The sequence below is a fragment of the Lagenorhynchus albirostris genome, chromosome 12 (assembly GCF_949774975.1).
Source record: "Lagenorhynchus albirostris chromosome 12, mLagAlb1.1, whole genome shotgun sequence".
Lineage (NCBI taxonomy): Eukaryota > Metazoa > Chordata > Mammalia > Artiodactyla > Delphinidae > Lagenorhynchus > Lagenorhynchus albirostris.
This window is the reverse complement of record NC_083106.1, coordinates 1,665,947-1,688,635: the sequence shown is the minus strand read 5'-3', so window position 1 is coordinate 1,688,635 and position 22,689 is coordinate 1,665,947. Positions and strand designations below refer to the sequence as shown.

The 22,689-nt window shown below is 65.4% G+C and overlaps 1 protein-coding gene across 1 annotated transcript; it reads right to left on the bottom strand.

Moving 5' to 3' along the window:
• Positions 1–5,279: 5,279 nt before the first annotated feature.
• FRMD1 (FERM domain containing 1) lies at positions 5,280–21,696 on the bottom strand. The gene is made up of 12 exons (XM_060167911.1): positions 21,592–21,696; positions 17,467–17,557; positions 12,081–12,160; positions 11,708–11,790; positions 10,374–10,560; positions 10,115–10,270; positions 9,763–9,828; positions 9,146–9,214; positions 8,396–8,570; positions 7,502–7,867; positions 6,088–6,167; positions 5,280–5,501 (listed from the first exon to the last, which is right to left on the bottom strand). The coding sequence occupies exons 1-12, from the start codon at positions 21,694–21,696 to the stop codon at positions 5,280–5,282; spliced, it is 1,680 nt and encodes a 559-aa protein (XP_060023894.1).
• Positions 21,697–22,689: the final 993 nt, after the last annotated feature.

The following is a 22,689-nucleotide window of genomic DNA, read 5'->3' as shown; positions in this document are numbered from 1 at the left end:
GGGGGCAGTGGCCTTTTCAGGTGGCCGAGGCGTATTAACGATTAACGTGTTCCTACATCTGCTCTCGGAGGAAAGCTGAGTTTGCATTCACGGGAGCCCCACGCCCCCCGGGAGGAAGCAGAGAGCAGAGGGGGCGCAGGGACACGTTCCCGTCTGTGACCAGAGGTCCTCGGGCAGAGCCCCTGGCGGGCCTGGGTGGGCTGGGCCTGCGGCCTGAATCTTGTATAAACTGACGGTGATGGGGACCCTCCCGCAAGGGAAAAAAAATAAGGTGATGCACTCTAAAGGAGGTAGCAGACACATACCTAGAGAAAAACGTCAACACCGTCAAGTCACAACGTTAAACTTTTCAAAGCATGCGAATTGCACTAATAACCACAGGATTCCGCGGGCGCTTCCACCACTTCATCCGACAGCACCCGCAGCCTCTCCTGGCTGCGTCCTCGACCACGTCCTTGACCGAGGAGTTCACCCTGCTTTCTCCCGGTTTCCCCTGACGCTGGTGTCTGCGGCTTGTGCCCTTCACAGCCACGGGAGGGCCTGGGATGTCCGTGAGCCGTGGGCTTCCCTGCCACCCCCGCCCCCGCGGCGCCAGCTTTGCTGCCGCGTGCTTCCGGCACTGGGGGGTCAAGGTCCCCACGAGACGTGACCTCTGACCGCAGGGGTCCTCCCCAGGCCACTGCTGTCCCCGTCCGTCCAGCTGTCCGTGACTGTGAACCCTGCGGGTATCTCCCACCAAACCCCACTTCCCCCTTGGCTGGGCCCCGAGTGCCCGCCGGCTCCGCCCACGGGGAGGGTGACGGGGTGCACGGTGGGTGGACAGCCAGCTTAACCACTGACGGTCAAAAAGTCCCAGTCCTGCACATTTTTCCAAACGGTGTCCCCATGTGAACATGCCGATGGGGCCCAAAGCCCAATGCCCATGGCCTGGCGGTCAGCTCGCCCTGCCCGTCTCCTCCGTGCCTGGGCCGCAGAGTCCCCACCGCAGGAGCCCCGGGCGGGGCCTGCCCCCAGGGTCCCCGGACACAGCTGAGCGACGCGGTCCTCTCTTCCGAGTCTCAAAGCCCATGCAGCCCTTCTTGGGGCATCAGGCTTTCCTGGAGAAAGGACACCCTGAACCCGGATTCTGTCTCCCAAGAGGGAGCCAGGGCCGTTGGGCAGAGAAGGCTTCACAGAGCGGAGGTGGCCGGCTGGACACGTACCCTGGAGTCCTGGCCCATGACCGAGAGGGTGAGGCCCCCAAACACCTGCCGCCAGCTTGGGCTGCGGTGCTTCTCTGGCCCCCGAGTCCCCGGGGCAGATGGGCCACGCTGGTCCACATGCAGGTTCCCAGGGCCCAGCAGCGGGTGGCTGGCCCTGAACAAGCCCTCGGGGTTCTGGGGAACTGGACCTGCTAGCGTGAGCTCTGGCCTCACGGGGGAGCCGGTGGTCATGTCCGGCCTACTCGTTCCTGAGCCATCTGCCCGCCCGCCCTCCAGCGTCCAGAGGGAGCCTGGGGGTCTTGCCTCTCAGCCCTGACGAGTGTGGAGGGAGACGTGTCGGGGCGCCCCCCGCAGCCCTGGGGGCCACACGACCCCCGGGGCGAAGGTGGGTCAGTCCTGAGTGACCCCTCACAACTGCGGCCCCTGCTGGCTAACACCCGTTTTCCGGGGCGCCTGCAGCATCTGCCTTGCCCGGAAGGCCTTGGGTCCCCACCCACGCAAGATGAAGAGGCGGCTTTCCCGCTGCTGCACAGAAGCCTCCTTCCTCTCCTGGGGACGGGCCCCCTCTGCCGGCCTTCGCGGCCTCCGGGCCGGCGGGACGGGGAGGGAGGCCGCAGGGGGCGGGGCTGGAGACCGGGGCGCGGCGCCGCCCAGCCACCGCGGAGCCCCGGCGCTGAGCGGACCCGCGGCCGTTTGCCGTGTCTCCGCAAGGCCCAGAGGGAGCACAGAAATAGGAACAGGGCTCGGGTGGTTTCCGGGGTCAGCCAGCGGTCCCTGCCGCCTCTTCCGCCAAGGACACGGGCTGCGCGCAGCCTCTCTCGACCCGTGGCGCCGGCCACCCTCAAGTCGGGGTGGGTTGGATCAGGGGTGACAGACGCAGGCGCAGCCCGCGTTCGAGGTCGGAAGCCACGCAGCCTGAGCGGCCCCGCCCCCGCCTTCCAGAGCCGCGCGTGAGCCGCGCGGGGGCGGGACGCACCCAGGTCCCTGCCGCCCCGGAGCCACAGCGCGCCGCCAGCGCCCTCTCGTGGCAGCCGCGGGACGCGCGGGAGCGGGCGCTCAGACACCGGAGCTTCGAGTCCCCGCGAGGGGCTCCGAGTGGGCACCCGGTGAGAGCTTCCCTCCACCGCTCCGCGCCCACTCACCACTTGTGCCCACGTTCGTGTGCACGCGAGTGCTTGCGTGTGCACACGTATGGGTGTGTGTGGGACCGCAAAGGAGTCCGTTAGGCTGGGCTCTTGCTCCCAAAAGTTCCTTTAAAGGACCCTAGACCAGGGCAGATGCAGCCTCAGTTCTTACCATGGGGACCCGACTCAGTGTGACCTCGGAAACTCACGGAAAAGCAAGGGCTCAGGCCCGCAACAGCTCTAGATGCCCATCCCCGTCCTCCAGGACCACACCTCCCTCGCCTCCTGCTCTTGTGGACACAGGCTAGGTGTCCTCGGGAGCCCTGTCTCGGGGAGGCCCAGCTGGGCATGTGGGCACCTCCGGCACAGGGGGCTCTGAAGGGCGGCCCGGGAGGTCCAGCACTGCCACGGCCGACCCTGGCCCTCACCGCGCTCCGTGCTGGGGGTGCTGCCCCCGCCTGGCGTCCACCCAGTGCTGGCGCGTGCCCTGACTCGGTGACGTCTGCTTACTGAGGGAAAGACTGAGCAGATGAGGCCACCTCGACCGACCCCTGGCCACCCTGCCGGCCCGTGCCCCACGGCAGCACCGCCCTTCAGCCGCCCCCACCATGCTTCTTTAAAAAACGACTTAGACAAATATGAACTCCAAGGGCGGGGGCTGGTCTCCCGTCCAAGCTCCTCCGTCCACGCAGCGCTAGGACACCGTGGTTCTTCACGAGGTGAAGCTCTCGGTGTCCAGGAACCCTCACTGCGAGAATCTAGTACTCGTGTGGCCGCACCGCCCAGCCTCCCGGCGCCCCGCCCCCGGCGCAGGCTGCCCAGGTGCAGACACACGGACGTGTGTGCAGCTCTTCATTACACATGCGCGGTGTGAGCACGAGCGCGATTTCCTTTCACAGTAAGGACCAAGAGGCCCGGTTAAGGCCAGGCTGCAGACCCCGCCCCCTGGGCTCAGGCTCCACCCCGTCCCCAAACACGGCCCTTGTGGGGTCCTCAAGGCGTGAGCAGAACAGGGAGGGGACGATGGTGTCTCGGGCACAGCGTCTGGGACTATCTGACAGTGACACACAGGTCAGTGCATCCAGACAGAGAGCAGCAGGTGTGCAAGGGGGGGGGAGGGCCAGAGGGACGCACAGGTGAATTAAGCCACACCACGCCACGTGCCTATCACCAGCCTCAGGCTGGGAGGGTGGTGTTACCGGTGGAGTCCCACCTGTTCCAGAGCAAGGAATGCAGGGCCCTGCTGGGGTCAGGAGATAGGTGAGACACGGCACCAGCCCTGCCTTTCCCTCTGGGGACACAGAGCGCCAGCCTGAGGCCAGCTCCCTCCGCCGTCTGGGCTCAGCGCAGCCACTCTGCACTGTCCATGAGGTGGACGGTTCGAGAAGGCCCCCTGCACGTAGGGCCCTGGAGGCGGTGGGGGCCATGTCTCAGCCCTGGGGCAGCTGCCCTGACTTGGACAGGAAAGCACAGCGTTAACTACAGCCCACCCTCCGGGCGCCCGACCCCGGCGGGTCCAGCCTCAAGCGGGACACTCGGCCTGCTCACTGGCCTCTTAATCACCGGCCAGTACGGCCCCCAGCGAAGGTCAAAGTGCCTCAATATGCTTTTCCAGAAATCGCTGTGAAACTCCACTCAGCCATTCAGCCACCTGTGGAGCCGCCAGCTGGAGAGGTGGCGACGCTCGGAAGGGGTCTCCTGCCCCAGATGAGGGGTGTTGGCGGTCCGGACCCATCCCTGTCCCCACCTCCCATCCAGTCTTCTGACTCGGGGAGGGGAAGGGGCAATGAATGGCCGGTGGGCGGGGGGGGTGACCAGTGCTGACTAGATGCCACGGCTCCCTGGTGCCCAGACGCCCTCCGGGCTGGGTGGATACTGGGGCAGGAGGTGGGGAAGGACCACCTTCAGAGCCTGACTTGTGATGGGAAGGAGAAAACTCAGGCTCTGCGCTGGCGGGCTTTCTTCTGGAGCCTTCCTTCTGTGAGTCAGAGTAGATCACGGCTTCCTCCTTAGCCTGCCCCTCCCACTTCCTGCCACCAGCTCCACGGGACCAGTGTCCACGTGGCTATGCGGTTCCAGGCCCGGTGCCTCTGTGTACACACGGCGGACAAGGTGGGCTCTGCTGAGGGTCTGGGGTGACGCAGCTGGGCCCACGGCTCACAGAGGCGCCTCTGTCCACTGGGCCCAGGGCTGTGAACAGCAGGGGCTGCAGAGAGGGTGGTCTGGGGAACCTGTGGCCAGTGCAGTAACAACGACGGTGACCGTGAGCTCAAGGACTCCCGGGAAGCTTGCTGTTCTTGGTCTCACCATCTATCGAGGAGTCGGTGGCTGGGGAACCCCAGAGGTCTCTCCAATGTCCGAGAGCAGCTAGGACATTGGTCCCCAAACTTTTTGGCATGAGGGACCGGTTTGGTGGAAGACAATCTTTCCACAGGCGGGGTGGCGGGTGGCGGGTGGGGGGAATGATGGTTCAGGCGGTAATGCGAGCTCCGGAGGGCATGCTGTGCGGCCCGGCCACAAACACGCCGCGGCCGGGCGGTTGGGGACCCCTGAGCTGAGACACCTTCCCTCGAGCGTTAGAGGCAGCGCGGCCCACGCGCCACTGCGCAGAGACTGGAGCCGCGGACCTCGAAGGATGCTCGGACCGGCCATAGTCCGAGCAGCAGGGAAAGTGAGACCTCGTCGGCACCTCCAGGCCTGACAGAGCTGGCTCCACCCCTCAGACAGGTGAAGGTGCAAAGCCGCCAGGTAAAAGGGGCGGTGCCAGAGGCCCCGTTCAGCCTGTCGGTGGTAGGTGGGAGCCTCCAGGGCAGAGAGGGCCGGCGAGACGTGGATGGAGAGATGGACGGAGCCCCGCGTGGATGGAGCGGCGCTGCAGGGACAGAGTCCCAAGTGGGCGGAGCCGTGCGGCGCGGACGGGGCCCTGCGGGGGTGAAGCGGTACCCCGAGGCGTCTACACCACAAACTCCTCAGGGTGGTGGTCTTCTCCGAGCAGGTCCAGGGAGCGGGAGTTCACGGACCTCCTCGGCCCGGGGTCCAGCGCGCGGCGGAGGGGGCAGCTGCGCGGGGCGGGGCGCGGGGCGCGGCGCGGGGCGGGGCGCGGGGCGGGGCGCGCGTCGTCCACGCTGCGGCTGTGCGGGGCCGCGGGGCCGGCTGCCGCCCGGGCCTCCGGCAGCTGCAGGGAGAGACCAGGAGGCCGTCCTGCAGCCGCCTCACCCTCCCCTCCCTTCTCTCCCCCTCCCGCCCCCGCCCCCGCTGAACTCCCACCTCCTGCCGGGCCCCCGCCCGCCCGCCTCCCTCTGAGTCAAATCGTACCCTAACATTCACTCTTTTTCCAGGGTCACCACCCGCCCACTGGGGCTCCCCCAGGTCCGCCCTAAGCAAGGCCCGGAGCCTCCAGCCCCCGCTTCCTCTGCCCCACCTCCCAGGGCCACTGGCTTTGGCCCCCCTCCTGCTCCTGGGGGCCGGGGCGCAGCCCCCCAGAGCCCCGCACTCCTGGGGCCCGAGCTGTGCGAGCCTTGTTCACACCGCCCACCGCCTGGGAAGGGGGCGGGGCCGGGGGCCGCACCACACGGCAGGCCGAACTCTCAGCTCTCAGCCGCGGAGGACCCAGCTCCCGACCCGCCTCGCTCCCTAAAGCCTCAGCGGTCCCCCACTGCCCAACGAGTCTCCCGGGGACCCTCGGGTGGGCCTAGGGCCCCTGACCTGACGAGGCGCGATGCAGAACAGGGAGAGGCCGCCTGGCCCACGTGGGGACCTACCTGGTGCAGGGCCTCAGCGCTCGGGCCCCTCGTGCTCACCAGCGTTACCCGCACCGCGGCCAAGGGCTGCTGGGGAGAGGCTGCGAGGAGGGCGAGGGCACGTGAGCAGGGCCCGGGGACACCCGCCTGCTCCCTGCAGAGGGCAGCTCACCCCAGGGCCCCAAACTCTGAGATGAGACTGGGTGCCTCTATGGTTCCCGCACCCCTCCTCTCAGGCCTCGGGGTCACAGAGAGGTGGGCTGTGACCTTGGCCTCCTCCCTGCAGGTCATCTGGAACCCCAGACTATCACGTGTCTTCTCCACGTGAGGTGTCGGAGCCCTTTCGAGGAGCGATGGTTTGTGTGGGCGACCTGGGCTCCTCCCCTTAGGTGGTCTCCGCCTATCCCAGCCTTCTCCCTGCATGGTCCCCCAGGACCCCCCCCACTCCCTGCCCCCCCCCCCCCGCCAGCTCACACTGCCCTGTCCTTCCGCACTGGGCTGCTTTAGTTGTCCAAGTGCTCTTATGTCTAATCAAAGCAGGTGCTTACTGGGCAAACAGCATCTTATCATTATTATTGCTCATTCCAGATTGCAGACCACACACTTGGGCAAAACCTCAGAGCTGGAGACCGATCTGTCCTTTATCGCTCAGAATGTACAGGTGGACACGGCAGGTTGACCAAAACCACCTGACACTGTGTGATCTTGGCTGACCTTGGGTAACCCTGAATGACTCTGGTTGGCCCTAGGTGATCTTGGGTGACTCTAGGCGACCCTGGGTAGCACTGGGTGACCCTGAATGATTCTGGGTGACCTTGGGTGACCCTGAATGACTCTGGGTGGACGTGGGTGATGCTGGGTGACCCTGCATAACCTTGGGTGACTCTAGGTGGACCTGGGTGGCCAGGCCCTGAGGCTGGTCCCCACGATTACCCATTGCATCCACTCTCAAAGACGCTGCAGGTGCTCAGAGAATAGCAGAGCCTGCGTAACCTTCCTGGGGTGACAAGGAACCACTTCAGGGCCCCCACTCCCAGACCTACTGCAGAAGCATCCCTGGGGACAAGGAGCTCCTGCTAAGCCGGGTGGGTGCTTGGTCCTAGAATGGCTCATAAGTGGCCGACTGTCATGTGACTTCTGCTGACCCCGTGGGTAGCAAGAGAGAAACGTGGCTGAATGCTTTCCGATGGGATCTTACATGAGGGACGCTGGCCGGGCCAGGCTCCCTAGGAGTTACCAGCTGCAGGGGGATTGAAGGACCACCACCCACCGCGTCTTGCAGGGAGGGCCCTGTCCTCCCTTCTCTGCTCCCAGGCCCTGTGGTGGAGGGGCCCCTGTGTAACAAGGTCCCCAGAATCAGGGTGACGAGCACCCCAGCCTCTCCCGGCACCCACAGCGATGACCCAGCCGGCATCTAGCCAAGCAGCACACTCACCTTCCCCCTGGTCCCGGATGTCACCCTCAGGCCCACCTCTGCCACCACCAACTGTGCCACGGCTGCTCTGGCTGGTCCTGGAGCTGCTGGGCGGCTCCTCCCCGTGGAGCGCGGCAGCCCCGACGACGGGCTCATCCACCGACATCTCCCCGGGCTCCGCCAGCTGGGAGTCGGCCTCGATGCCCGACGAGCGGGAGCTGCAGTGGCTGCCAGACGAGAGGAGCGAGAGGCGGTGCGGGGGACGCCAGCCTCCGTCCCTATTGTCCCCGCTGCCAGGGGAGCCGGGGGACGCCCTGCTGGCCAGGTCCAGGTCCAGGTCCAGCTCTAGCACGTCGCTGACGCAGGACTCCCGGTAGCACTTCTTCTCTGTGCGGGGGGAGGGGGAGGGCGCCGGTGTAAGAACAGCGCTGGAGATGGAGCCGCAGGTGGCCGACAGAGGCCCAGGGGTGCAGCCCACCGCCAGGCCCAGGAAGATGCAGAGTCGGGGGAGGGAACTGCCACCCAGAGGTCAGGGCCCCGAGTGTCCACTGTCACAGCCCAGGCAGCCGGTAAGCTCCTAACACTCGCCCTAGGGCTCCCAGGTCTCAGGGCGAGGGGCCCCAAGCAGCCCCCGCAAGCAGGTGTGCACACATGTGCACACAGGCACTCCACGCTCACACACACGCGTGCATTGCCAGGGCCTCCAGGAACCGCGTGGGGGTTACTGCAGCCCTTGCCTCGCTTCCCCCCGGCCCCCATCTTTAGAATCAGGCCCCAGGAGAGCTAGAGGAGTGGGGTCTCCACCACCCCCTTGCCAAGCCCCCCTCTGGGAAAACAGGGTGCGACGCGGCCTGCCGCGCCCAGCGTCTGACCTAGACCGCAGAGGAGGGGTGGGCGCGGAGGGGACGGCCCCACCTTGGGCCTCCTCCAGCTGCCGCAGCCGCTGCAGCGCGGGCTGCAGGGTCAGGTGCAGCTGGTGGCTGCTACTGAGCAGGTGCAGCAGGTGGCGGGAGCGCCAGGAACAGCCCGTGCGGTACACCAGCTTCCGGGCCGCGGGCAGCCCGTCCGGCCACAGCTCAAACCTCTTGCCCTGAGCAGAGAAGAGACGCGATGTGACATACCAAGAAAGCCAGAGGACGGCATCAGCCAGGCCCTCTGCTGGGGGCTCCCCTGTTTCTGTCCTGCCACCAGATTTCTCCTGGGGGTGCGGGTGGGGGAGGGGCCTCAGGGCAGCTGTAACCCGGCGCCCACCGCGCTGGGCCGGGGGAGGTGGACCCTGTGGGCCCACGGCCGTGTTGGGCCCTCGAGTTCAGCCTGCACCCAGGACCCACCGTCCCTGCCACCCGCCCAGCGCCAGGCCCGGCCCAGGGTGTCTGGATGGAGCGCGTCTGCGGCCTCCTCCTCGCCCCCCTTTATTGTCCCCACCCAGCAGCCAGAAGTCCTCCTGGTGACGAGAGCCAGGACACCCAGCCCGGCAGAAGGGCACTTCCAGGGGGTGGGGCCGTCCCCACGCGGGGCCCTCCCCAGGCCTCGGGCTGTGCTTGCACCTCGTGGGCCATGACATGCCTGGGCAACGTCCTGAAGGACAAGCGTCTGCCAGGCTCCTCTGGGCTCCTGGGGGCTAAGACACCCCCGCCCCCAGCCCCGACCCCATCAGACACGCACCAGAAAGGCCAGCTTCCCGATGTGGCGCCAGGGGAAGTCGTAGAGCAGCTGCGCAGCGCGGTTCACCTCCTGCAAGACAGCAGGGCCGCGTGCACAGGGCCAGCCAGAGGAAGCGGCAAGACCAGCCCCCGTGGGGGAGGGAAGGGGCGTTAAGGAGAAAGAGGAGGGGGATGGGGAGGGGGAGGGGAGGGAGGGGAGGGGGAGGGGGGAGGAGGGGAGGGGGAGGGGGAGGAGGGGAGGGGGAGGGGGAGGAGGGGAGGGGGAGGGGGAGGAGGGGAGGGGGAGGGGGAGGGGGAGGGGAGGAGGGGGAGGGGGGAGGAGGGGAGGGGAGGAGGGGGAGGGGGGAGGAGGGGAGGGGAGGAGGGGGAGGGGAGGGGGCGTTAAGGAGAAAGAGGAGGGGGATGGGGAGGGGGAGGGGGAGGAGGGGAGGGGGAGGAGGGGAGGGGAGGAGGGGGAGAGAGGGGAGGGGAGGGGAGGGGAGGAGGGGGAGGGGAGGAGGGGGAGGGGAGGAGGGGGAGGGGAGGGGGAAGAGAGGAGAGGGGAGGGGAGGGGAGGGGGAGGGGAGGGGGAGGGGGAGGAGAGGGGAGGGGAGGGGGAGGAGGGCCCCTGCCGGTCACCTGATAGACCTGCACCCCTCTGAGGGTCAGTCCCAGGACAATGGTAGGTCGGTCCTCCTTCTTATCCTAAGAGGACACAGACGTTGGCAAGGTCTAGAGCCCCTGGCCTGGGGTTGTGGCCCCCCTCGCAGACCCTCGCTGGTGGACCAGGGGTGCCTGAGGGCTGAGGTGGGATCCCCGGGCCTCCTCCCATTTCCCCTCTGATGCTGGCTGGGGGTCCCAGCCCTAGGACAGCCGTGGGGACTCTGTCCCTCCTGTCCTGGGTCGGGGTCCCGGCCGCCCTGTGGACCCTTGGGGAGGTGCGTCCCAGGCCTGAGCCGCCCTCCCCCACCCGGCGTCCCCGCAGCTGGACCTTGTACAGCCTGAAGAAATGGACGGGCACGTCCTCCAGCCGGCAGGCCTCCCGGATGAAGCGCAGCACGGCCTCCTTGGGGCTCAGGCCCCCCTGCTCACGGTGCAGTGTGGGCGCGTGCCTGAGGATGTAGCCGCTGCCCCTCTTGGTGATGATCTGAGGAGGGAGCCGCCAGCCATCTGTCCAGCCTGCTCCCCCTCCGGCCCGGGGTCCCCCCCGCCCCTGGGGGTGGCGGCCAGGATGGAGAGAGGGGCCTCACCCACTGCGGGAAGTAGGCCTGCGGCTCAAAGTAGCGGCCCGAGTGTGCTGGCTCGCGGTAATTGCCCAGGTCGGCCTGCAGCCCGTAGGCAGCCAGCAGAAAGTAGGCCTCCTCCCGGTGGGCGCACTGGGACCGCAGCACCCGCTCCTTCAGGTGGCAGTAGTACAGGTGCCGGGCCGTCCTGTCGCTGGCGGGCGAGCGGGCTCGGGAGCGCCGTCCCCCTGCAGCCCGCGGCCTCCCACCCCGCCCGTCACCGCCCCCCGCCCGCCACGCCCCGTCTCGTTGCCCCAGGGCCCCAGGACCCTCAGGGCCCCGAAGCGCGGGAGGTACAGGTGGATGTGCTGCCGCCCCCCTGCTGCTGAGAAGCCAGGTGAGCCTGACTTCGGGCAGGGCTCCTGGGACCCAGGACTGGCAGGCCTGGTTTATAGCCGCCTCCTAAGAGACAGGCCCCTTTCTTCGGCTAATCTCCCAACACACACAGGGAGCAGGGCCCCTGGGAAGAACAAGTTCAGATCTTCTAACACTACCACCAGCGACTGGCCCCACAGCACGGGGCAGCCACGCTCCCTCCCCGCAACCTGCCTGTTCTCCCCTCCGAGACTTTTCCAGAACCTTCCCCCCCACCAGCTCTCTGCCTGGGGAGGCTTGTGGGGACCCCGGCCCACTTGCACCTGCTCAGGGGGCTCCTGGGACACGGGCCCCGCTCACCCGCCCCCGGTCTGGGGGCGCCCCAGCATCTGTGTTCTCCCACATGCTCTGGTGGGGTTCTCTCGGGAAAGTAGGCCCAGGAGCTCAGAAGGAGGCCGTGCAGGAGTGCCAGCCTGGGGCCCTTCCCCACCCGGACGGCGCGGCGGCGGCTGGGGGCGGCGGCAGCTGGGCGCACCGGCAGCTGGGGGCGGCAGCTGGGGGCGGCGGCAGCTGGGGGCGGCGGCAGCTGGGGGCGGCGGCAGCTGGGCGCGGCGGCAGCTGGGCGCGGCGGTAGCTGGGCGCACCGGCAGCTGGGGGCACCGGCAGCTGGGGGCAGCGGCAGCTGGGCGCACCAGCAGCTGGGGGCAGCAGCAGCTGGGCGCACCAGCAGCTGGGCGCGCAGACCAGAGCAGGAGGAGGCCCCGCTTACAGAGGGATCCGCGGACCCTCCAGCACACACCTGGGAAAGCCCACCCTGGGGCATAAAATACCTGTGTTCGAAACACTCTCGTTTCTGCCCTAGTCTTTACATGTTGGTTAATCAAAAAGAATGGCTGCGCCTCTGCCCCCCAAGCAACAGCGATACCGCATCCTGACAGGTGGTCACCCTTCCGGGAACATGCCAGAGAACCAGCGAGCGACGTTACCTGATAAGCCTTCCGTTCTCCACGTAGTACTGCACCCTGAGGAAGGCCACGAAGGGGGCCCCGGGCCTGCCGCTTCCCTGGGGCTGGAAGGGTGGAGAGAAGGCGGTGCTGAGACCTGGGGGGAGGGGGCTGACCCCCTGCTGGTGCTCAGGACGGAGCACCATCTGCATCGCTTCGGACCCAGCCCGAGGCCACAGCTCAGGTCTGTACTGCGGGGCAAATGTCCAGAACACTGGAGGGCGTTGCACCTGCACCCACGGGGCTGGCTTCCCTGCGCCCGGCAGACTCCGCGCCGGGACCTGGGGCAAGGGCCAGCAGCTGGGCCTCCCGGGCCCCTCCCCCCTGCCCTCCCCCGCCTGGCAGTTTAGCTCACTCTATGCCTTTCTCTCTTCCAGTCCTTTGAGAAGTATTTGCTGAGCTTCTGCTCCAGATCCATGAAGACGTGCTCGCTGTCTACAGAGAGAAGCAGGGCCTGGAGCAGAGCGTGCTGGGAGGGGCCCGTGTGCGACCAGTCACACGCGGTGGCCTCCTTGGGGTGGCAGGCTGCAGGAGCGTGTCTCCTGACGTCCAGGCTTTACCGGGTGGTTTTCCAAAGTGCGGAATCTTTAGATAATGAAACCTAGACACTGACAGCGCGATGGCACTGGAGCTGGTCCTTGCCGGGAGCGTGACCGTCCGGAAGGGTCTTCCTCCCAACAGCCCCTCTCCCAGCTGTAGACCGAGTCCTTCGAAACTGGAAAGGCCTGTAAACCTGGGACCAAGCTCCCCAACTTCAAGTCGAGTCACATTAACGTGGTAATGCTGGGAATGGTCATGGGGGACCCTTCTTTCCAATTCTACGCTCTGTGTTTTTGGACTATTACGACCACGTGTTTCCTTTGTGAGCTGGAGAAAAATGAGATTATTCTAGAGGAGTGTGGGGCGGGCCGGCCTCCCTCGGTTACTGTCAGGCTCAGCTCCAGAACCCGTGACTCTCAGGGCCTCGACAGCGCCACCTGCAGGCCCCTCTCTGAGGACAGCAGGACAGCCTGACCCCTCCCAGCTCTACGAGGCAGCCTTCCAGGGTATAGACGGGGCGGTGCCAGGGGACCAGGGCGGGGCCCGCCTCAGCAGGGGGTGAGCCTGCCGCGTGCAGGCTCTGGGCTTGGGACCCCGAGCCAACCCCCGCATCCTCGCGTCCTCAACACCTCGGCTGTTATCTCTGCTCACTTTGCAGAGGAGGAAACCGGGCCTTGTAGAGGCTTGGAAACACGCCAGTCACACGGCTAATAAAACCCTGGTAGGGGTCCCCAGGCCAAGGACCCTCGAAGCCCAGGGTCAGCAAAGGAGGGCCCTGGGCCAAGCAGGGCACAGCCGGGCTCCTCTGCTACATAACGTCTGTAGCTGCGTTCGTGCTCCAAAGCCAGAGACACTCACTACCTGGCCCTGTACAGGAAGCGTGCCCACCTCTGCTCTGAGCAAGCACTGCTTTTCACTCATCTAGACCATCCTCTGTGGCTGGGAGGCTCCCCCAGGGTGGTCGGGGCCCACAGGCTTAGCCATGGCGTGCCGTCTGACCTTGGCGGCGCTGTTAAAGGATTGGGGTTCTGTCGAAGGAGCCTGCACGTGGGAACAGGAGTGAAAAGCCAAGCCCACCTTGCAAGGGCTGCAAGGGTCCTTTTCAGCATGTGATTATCCAAATCACCTGCCTGCTCCTTGCAAGCTCCCCGCCAAGTTCATGATAAAGAACAGAAAGGAACAAACCACCTTCGGCTTAAGTTCAAGCTCCAGAAGAAAAGTCCCGACAGCATCACTAACCTAGACGACAAAGGCGCTAGAAACGGATCGAATGTGTTCTCAAAGTCGCCCACTAGCCCCCCAGCTGCAGCCCACCCGCTGGACGTGGGCTTCCAGCACTGCCCACCTGAACCCATGGGCCAATCTCGCACCACTAGAAGTAGGGCCCAGACGTGGCGTCCGGTGACGGACACGCCCAGGGCCAGCCCTGCAGTACGTGTGATGCTGTCCCACCCAGAAGGCTGAGTGGAGTGACTGGGCGGTCCCGCCAACTTCCGGGACAGGGAAGTGTGGGGTGAGAGCCAATTTAGGTGATGCTGGGAGGAAACGGGATCCTAGAGTGTGGGGCTGCCAGTGGGACAGTGGATGCACTGGCCTCAGCGAGCCACTGGCATGAAAAAGGGGAGGGGTGTCAGGAGTCGCATGTGTCCCCAAATTCTTAGGTTGGAGCCCAAACCCCCAGGGCCTCACAACGTGACTGTAGTTAGAGCTGGGCCTTCTAAGAGGTGATTAAGTTAAAATGAGGTCATTAGGGTGGATCCTGACCCGGCGGGACTGGGGTCCACATAACAAGAGAAGCTCAGACACAGATCTGCACAGAGGGATGGCCACGTGAGTTCAAGGGGAGAAGATGGCCAAGTACACGCCGAGGAGAGAGGCCTCAGGAGGAACGGCCCCACTGACCCTGGGATCTCAGACCTCTAGCCTCCGGACTGCGAGAAAACAGGTTTCTGTCGTTTACGCCACGTGGTCTGAGGCCTCTGTTACCTGAGGCCGTGCAGGCTGCGCAGAGGCTGGTTCTGATCCTAAGAGGTTTAGGGACCAGGTGACAAAACACAACGCGGGGATGCTATTTGGGTCCTTATTCTTACAAAGCAGCTATAAACAGACATTTCTGAAACAACTGGGAAATTTAAATATCAAGCGAATATTAAATAATATCAAGAGGGGCTTCCCTGGTGGCGCAGTGGTTGAGAGTCCGCCTGCCGACGCAGGGGATGCGGGTTCGTGCCCTGGTCCGGGAGGATCCCACATGCTGCGGAGCGGCTGGGCCCGTGAGCCATGGCCGCTGAGCCTGCACGTCCGGAGCCTGTGCTCCGCAACGGGAGAGGCCACAGCAGTGAGAGGCCCGCGTACCGCAAAAAAAATAAAAATAAATTAAAAAAATAAAATAATAATATCAAGAAATTGTTAATTCTGTTGGGTGTACAAATGGCATTGTGGCTATTTAAGAAAATATTCTCTTTCAAGAGATGCGTAAAGAGTATTTAGGGATGGAATATCACGAAGCCTGGGATTTATTTTAAATAATCAGCAGAACATTCCGGGTTCAATGGAGCAGGTTTGGCAAAAGGTTGGCAACTGCTGCTGTTGTCTCTACTTCCAGGGATGTCGGAAAATCCTCAAAGTACTGTTTCAGTAAAATGAGCATTGCGTCTCTCTTCTATCCTGCAGGGCTACCTGCCGGACGGGGGGCTGGCTGCGCGGCCCGCCGTCCTGGGCAGAGGGAGACTGGGGTGGGCCTGTGAACGCCACTGGCCTCCTGCTTCTCCCTCTGAGACCTCCTTTCTCCGGCGGCCAGCCCGCCACCCCTCTCCCGACGTCCCTCGATTGCTTTACTGCCGGTGGCCGGGCTTCAGGGCCATCCTCACTCCGCGTCTGGCGCCCCCAGCGTGCCCACCCACTGAGTCTGAGCCCGCCTGCACGTCCCACACCCAGACCCCAGCGGGGCCTCGGAGGGTCAGGTGGTGGCGGCACTGCACCTCACGCCCTGGCGGGGGGACCCAAGAGCTGGCGGCTGTCCTGGACCAGAGAGGCCCGGAGTGGCACACGCCCTCAGCTAAGCCACCTCCAGATGCTCCAGAGGCCCGGGCTCCCAAGTGACAAAGCTCAGGAGGAAGAGGTACCCCTGAACCCAACCACCGCGTCCCAGGGGTCGGGGCCCCCCAGAGCCTGTGACCCCCTCCCCCCAGGGCTCCGGGTCTCAACGAGTCCCCGCACAAAGTCACCACGCGTGTGCGTGCCCTCTCTCTGCTTTACTGCCCGCGTGTGCCCGGTCCTACGCCACGAGGCCTGTGCCGCGAGGTGAGCGGTCCCGCCACCTACCCCAGCCCCCCGCTCAGCCTCCACCAGGCCCACCAGGACCCTCTCTGGAACGATGGGGACTTCATTTCCATGAAGCGGGAAACTTCTAGAACAAGACGACAGACTTGTTGAGGAATGGGCACTGGCAACCCTCCCCTCCCCCAAACAAACCAAGCTTCTTAGAAACGCTCGCGTCCTAACTGGCTGTCTGCGAGGGCCAGGCATCGCGTCCTGACTGGCTGTCTGCGAGGGCCAGGCATCGCGTCCTGACTGGCTGTCTGCGAGGGCCAGGCACAAGGCGGCGGCGGCCAACGGCTAAGACGGCGATTCTGGACGGAAGCGTAAACTGGGGCAAAGCTACCCATTGACTGAGCTTTCCCTGCAAACCGGGAAAAGTCCACTAATATTAAAATTTAACCCAAAGCTGCTACTCCAGGACATGAACCCCATGCTGGGCGCCGGGCCCCTTGCCTGCAGCACCGTCTCACCGATGTCCCCGATTCTGTCCGGGACCCGGAACTGGGGAGCAATTTCCTGACAGACGGGAGAAAAGGCGGTTGTCCTGAGCTCTACCACCTCCCCCGGGCCAGCCTGGGGGTCCCACACGGGACACCCCAAGTCCACGCCAGGGGGCGCACGGCCAGGTCTAAGGGCAGGAATTCCCATGGGGACCTTGACCAGTGACCCCACCTCATCCTCCTTCTCTTCCCTGCTTGGTCCGCGCCCCCCACCCGCCCCCCAAGTCCCTAGGCACTTGGCCACCAGAAGTCCCAGGGCTCGGCTCTCAGTCACGCTGAGACGAAATTACAAGCTCCAAAGAGAGCCTGGCGGAGACGGGAGTCGCACCAGTGACAAGCCTGGGGCCTCCACCGCTGTGCTCGGGGCCCGGAGAGGTCAGGCGGCCCAAGCACGGACTCTTCTCTGCGGCTGGGGCCGAGGGAGCCCACGTGGTACGAAGGCCTGGGTCACCACGTGGGGGCCACCGCAGGATTGTTTCCCTCGGAGAAATGCTCACGAGTCTGCAGGACACGCTGCACGGACCGCTGAGGGAGAGGCTGGGTCCTCAGAGCCCATGTCCCCATGGGGTCTCCCCATCTCACTCGGCCCCCACCTGGACGCCTGCCTGGGGTGCACAGGCTGGGGGATCCAGGAGGAGGGTCAAGCTCCCCTGCTCTGCCCTGTGCTCGTCCACTCAGCCTGGGGGCCTGGAGGGAGCCTGGGACGGGGGGACAAGGTGGCCGCCCCACCTCGTCTGCCAGCACTGCCCCTCCTCACACCAGGGGTCCACGGAAGCTCCATCTGACCCCCGGCTCTGAACTGGGCCCTGCACACCAGCAGAGCCCAGGGCTTCCAGAAAGCAAGCTTCCAGCCTGCTCACCTTTTCTCTCCAGAGGAGGGGAGTGTGCAAGTGTATATGTGTGTGTGTGCATGTGTGCACCCGTGTGACAGCATGTAAATACGTGTGAGTGTGTGCCTATAAGTGTGAATAAGTATGTGAGGCTATGAGCGTACCAGCACGTGTGTGAGTATGTAAGTGCGCACGTGTGAATGTGTTAAGTATGTAAATATGTGAGACAGTGTGCACGAGTGTGGTTATGTGTGTTTGTGTACTTTGTGTGCGCGTGAATACTTGAACATGTATGTGTGTGCCTGAGTGTGCATGTGTGTGAATGTGCAACTATGTAAATATCTGCATGTGTGAGCATGAGTGCACGCGCCTGTGCTCCGGTGCAGCGAGGGGGAATCGCCCAGACACCCTGGTGCCCTCGGAACACGTGGGCACCAGGCGGCACCAGGCGGAGGCCTGGGGTCTCCTTCAGACTCAGCCCCAAGCACCCGCCCTCCCTGCCCTGGGAGGGGCCCGGGGGGCCCACGGTCGTCGGGCGACGCTTGCTTACTTCTTATCACACTGAGGCCAAAGAAGTGGGCTTCTCTGATGCCGGCCAGGTCGCACACCTGCTGGAAGAGCTCGTGCCCGGCAGCCTGCACCTGCGATAGAGATCGGAGGTGCTCAGGGCGCTGAGCAGGGCGACCTCTGGAAGAGGAGGGAGTCCAGAGGAGAGTCCACCGAGCCGGGCTGGTGGGCAGGGTCTGGCTCAGTGGGCTTCCTGCTCAGCAGGGTCAGGGCTCGGGGTCCCTGGTCACTCCCCAGGCTGACGGCTAGAAGTCCCCCCAACACAGCAGGCCGCCTGTGAGAGGGTGAGACCCTCACGAGGGCAGGGGCGGCGTGTCCGACCCCAGGACAGGAGGCTGCTCCCTCCAAGGACGGGGTGTGGGAGGCTCCGTGTCCCCAGGAACCCCACTGGGCTCTCTCCTCACTCGAAGCCAGCATCGCTAGGCGACTCCTGAAAGCAGGGCTGGCGTCTGGGAACCCCTGAAAGGGGCGTGTGCTGCAGGGGAGGCCCATGTCTCCCCACGCCCCAGTTCTGCCACAGCAGCCGTCCTGCCCCACAGGGACCTCCTGCCGGGCTGCAGGGCCCAGGCCAAGCCCCAGCGCCGTCACCTCCCCGCCCCTCCCCGCTCCCACGCGGCCCCAGTCCTGGGTGTGCGTCCACGCCTGCACGAGTGAGGTCTCTCTCGCGTCGGTGTGTGTACACGGAAGGGCGGGCTCTCGCCCTCACCACAACTATTAGCCAGTCGGCTTTCCATTATCCACAAATGCTTCGTGACACCTAAAGCGTTAACAACATCTTCATATCAGCCATCCCACACGTTCAAATTTCCGGTTGTCTCACAAACGTCAACGTTTTCGTGCTTTGTTGATTTGAATCCAGACTCAAGGAAGGCCCCACCCCGGGACCTTCCCCGGCCGTTGAGTTGTTGGGCACACAGGGCCCTTTATCCCGTGGCCGACACAGCTCCCTGGTGGGTCTGGTTCTCTGTCCTCTGTGCTTCCTGGGCCGGTGATTGGTCCCCACAGACCTACGTTGCCGTCTGGCGCCCGTGTCCGTGTGTGTGAGGCCGGCTGGTGGAGGCTCGGGTTCACCGAACGGAGACCCATTTACCGGGGCAGCTGAGGGGCTGGAGTGCGACGGCCGGGCAGCCTGAGGACGCTGGTCGCAGGCTTCCTGGGGACGGGCGGAGCTCCTGTGACTCAGGGAGTCCCACTTCTTAGTGGTCAGTGCCCGGGAGGCCGGCCTTGTCATCGTCCGTCTGATCTGGTGAGGGACAATCCCTCCGCCCGCGATGACGGTGACGCGTATTCGCAGCAAGGCTTCCCAGCCCATGGCTTCCTAATGCTTGGTGTGAAGCCGCACGCGGTACAGTTAACTACGGGCTCCTCCCTCACTGCTAGCCCAGTGCGCACACCCCGGAAGTAACTTCCTCTGGGCTCCGCGTGGCAGGGCCAGGAGGGCGAGGCCACGGGCACTGGAGGCTGGCTCCGTGGGCCCCGTCGCAGCCAGGATCCACGTCTCCTTCTTGAGGGTTCAGCTCTGCTCCGGCTGCACGGTCCTTCAGGAAGACCTTCCCGTGAAGTTCACCGAGGAACCAGGCTCACATAGGGCAGGGCCAATGCCCCAGGACCTCCCCTCCCCCACCCCGCCCCAGGTCCCCTTGCTGCACCCTCCCCGTGGCATAAGGCACCTCTAAGGACACAGCGAACCCCCGGGAAGCCCATCGATCAGCTCCAGCATCTCATCGCTGGATGGGGACGCCGAGGCTTGGGGACCTTGACTCCAGTACAGAAGTGTGTCCCTGAGCAGAGGAGAAATTCCCAGGACACAGGCAAGACATTCCCGGGAGCTGTGGGGCATCTCAGACCCCTTCCGCCCCCTCCCAAAGGCAGCCCCAAACCAGCCCCGCAGGGTCCAGCGCTCTTCGCCAGACCCCTCCCACTTCAAGTGCCGCGTTTCACAAACCGCAGTCATCCTTCAGTGAGGTTACACCCTCCCCCAGGGGCCCGCCCACTTTATGGGCGCTTTCCGTTGCCTCTCAACTCAACTAAGACAGGCAGACAAGGTGAGAGTAGGAAGGAAAGACAGACACAGAGATTCCGTCTTCCTCTGATTGGGCCCTAGACAGCCCGAGAGTCCGCGATGGCCGAACGCGTGAGATAGACATTTCCACGTGGACGTTAGCTTCCCGAGTTCTCCGTCGCCCTCGCACCCTGCACCCCGCGTTCCCAGAAAGGAGATGCAGAAACAGGAACTTATTTCTCACAGTCAGCAACGTCTATCAGGAACACTCCCTTCACGGGCCAAATGGGAGGGCTGACCCCTCCCCGGCGTGCCTCCAAGACGGGGCCTGGGGCTCCAGAGCCCCCGCCCCCCGCCCCCCGGCTCTGCTCCCCTGCGGGTGGGGGGCTGCACCCACAGCGGGAACGCAGACGGGCTCTGGAGCCAGGCGGCCCGGGCTGCAGCCGCAGCTCGGCACCAAGTGCTCGCCAACCCTGGGCCTCAGTTTCCCGTCTGTGAGATCAGACCAGCGGGGGGCAGGGCCCCGGCTGCGCGTGGAGAGGGCTAAGGGAGGGGGCAGAGCCGGACACGCGGGGGCACCGGTTAGCGCAGGAGGAGCTGCTCCGGGCCGCGATGGGGAAGAGAGACCTCGACCTCAGCTCAGACACGCCCGGAAGGGCCACTACAACCGAGCTCCAGAGACCGCCTGGCACCGGAGGGCTCAGGCCACTTTACTTTCTCTCGGGCAACTGGAATGAGGTGGAAAGACGTCAAAATCCCGGCTGGAAGTGACCTGGCCCTGCACGGACCCACTAGACGCCCCGTGTCCCGAGGGCCGGAGCTGGGGCGCAGGCAGCCCGCGGTGCAGGCTCTGAGTTGCCGTGGGGCACAGCAGCGGACCCACAGCACGGCCGGCTCGTCCAGTGTGTCCCCGCGGGTGTTTGTGCTCAGGCCAGGCCCCACGCACCCCTACAGCTGCTGTACAGAGACGGGGGCTCCCCTCCCCGGCTCACCGTACCCCCGCTCCCCGGGAGGTCCCGTCGGGGAGGGTCTCTGCGGGGCCGGGAGTCCCTGTGCGGGGCCAGCGCGCAGCCCCTCTCTCGTTCTGGGCGCTCCTTCACAGGGAGGGAGGGGCAGGCGGGGCCGGGCCTCCGGGGCGCCCTGAAGACGTCTGTGTGGCAGCCGCTGTCCCCGGGGTGGCCGGGGGCCTGGGGAAGGCGGTCGAGGCGAGCTCTGTCCCCAGGGTGCACTGGTCCTCACAGACGAGGTGGCATTCAGGGCCGGGCACACGCCACCTCGGTGACGAGCTTCTTAGCTAATGACTCTGGCTTCAAACAGCTGCACTGTCTGGTGGGAGCTTGCACGAGTCACACGCTTCCTAAAGAGAGCCTCCGTCCTGCACCTGCGCCTGCGTGTCATCCTGCGTGTGGAGTGAAGCCACGGACGCCTAAGCGACAACTCACATCTCCCCTGAAAGGACAACCTGAGGCACGTGGCCATCAGGTAGAGGCCAAGCAGGGTCTCTCACGGACACTGTCGAGCGAACCCCTGCTCCGCTGTCCCCAGCCCAGCGCTTTGGGGCTGCCCTTCCCAGGGAAGGCGGGAGCCACCTTCTTGGGAGGACAGACCCGCGGCCTCGCCCCTCCAGGCAGGACCTCACGGTCACCCGCCGACAAGGTGTGGGCGGCCTGACTCCCATCTGCCAGGTCTGAATCTGCTCCCTCAGCAGCTTTAGTGTTTATTCCAGGCCGAGGACGCAGCTGCCCTCAGATCCACCCCCGCCCGGGGCACGGGAAAAGGCTCCAGAAGGGAGGGCCCTCGGAACAACATCTGCCCACGCAGGCGCCGGACGCTGCGGACTGTGTCTGGCCTGGGCCACAGCCGGGGGCTGCAGACCGAGAGGGACACGCACTGTGTAAAGGTGGCCGGAGCCAGCGTCCGTTTCTCTAAGCTGGGGGGCAGTGGTGTGATTAGAACACAGTGCGGTCCCAGGGGGCAGGCCTGCCAGCACACTGGCCCCATGTGGTCCCCACGTGGTCCCCACGGCCACCCCACACACATGGCCTGGCTCACCCCTGGCCCCTGCTGCCCCCCGCTGTCGCCCACCCGGCCCTCCTCCGCGCTCACCCCCACGGCCAGCCGCAGCCGTTCCCGCGTGGGGAGTAGCACCAGGACGTCCCTGCGCTCCGAGGGCATCTCGCCGTCCCAGGGCCACTTCTGCCAGCCGCACATGGGGTCTCAGGACCAGAAGCCCTCCATCCGCCCTGCGGGAGAGAGCTTGTCAGGGGCGCGGCACCGGAGGCACAGGACCGCGTGTCACCACGCGTGGGCCCTCTTCCACCGGCCGGACACAGGTGCGGCCCTGCGCCCCCAGACTCACCCAGCTCCGGGCTCCCTGGGGACAGGCACCCTGCTGAGCTCCTGGCTGGGAAGCCGCCCGCAGTGGAGCCAGGCCAAGGTCCAGGGTCCTAAGTAGCCGGCTACGTGCAGGTTGATCGGAATGCAAATAAACAACGCGCCAGGCTGGCACTGCCGGCTGCAGCTAAGCCACCTCCCCCAGGGTCCGCCTTCTCCTTTTCAGGGACCGAGAGTAGGGCCACCCGAGGCCCGTGGCACAGACCCCGGACCCAGGGCTGCCGTGGCGGGCACTGGAGGAGCCGGAGGGGCACCGCGAGCACTGGGCACACCCGGGTCCCCACTACAGCCCCTGCCGCTTGCGTCTGGAAACGAATCCTGAGGTAGCAGATGAGGTAGCGGACACTGGTCCCCAAACAAGGTCTTCCTGAAGGCCTGCTCTGATCCCTTCGGGCCGAGGTCACAGCCGGTGACCTGAGCCGGTGACCTGCTGAGCTCGTGAGCTCTGACCCGCGGGGAAGAGCAGTGTTAAAGGGCGGGGCCCCTGTAGCCCCCTGAACGCGGTTTCTGCTCCCACAGGCCGGCTGGTACCCCCGTGTTTCTGTTACGGGGTGAGCCTGGAAGGGTCCCGAGCTGTCCCTCTTTGACAGGGACTCCAAGGGGCTTTTATTTGACAAACACAGGAAGCTCCTCGAGGGGCAGCTGGGCAGGTCCTAAGGAATTCGGTTCCCGCTGTCCCTACGTCTGGCCCTATGGGGCTGGAAGGTGGGGAACACAATGGAGAGAAGGAAACCTCTTGCCGGCTCTATCTGCCTGTGATTCCCGTCCAGCTGTATGGGTCACACGTGAATCTGAAGAGGCTGCCGCCCT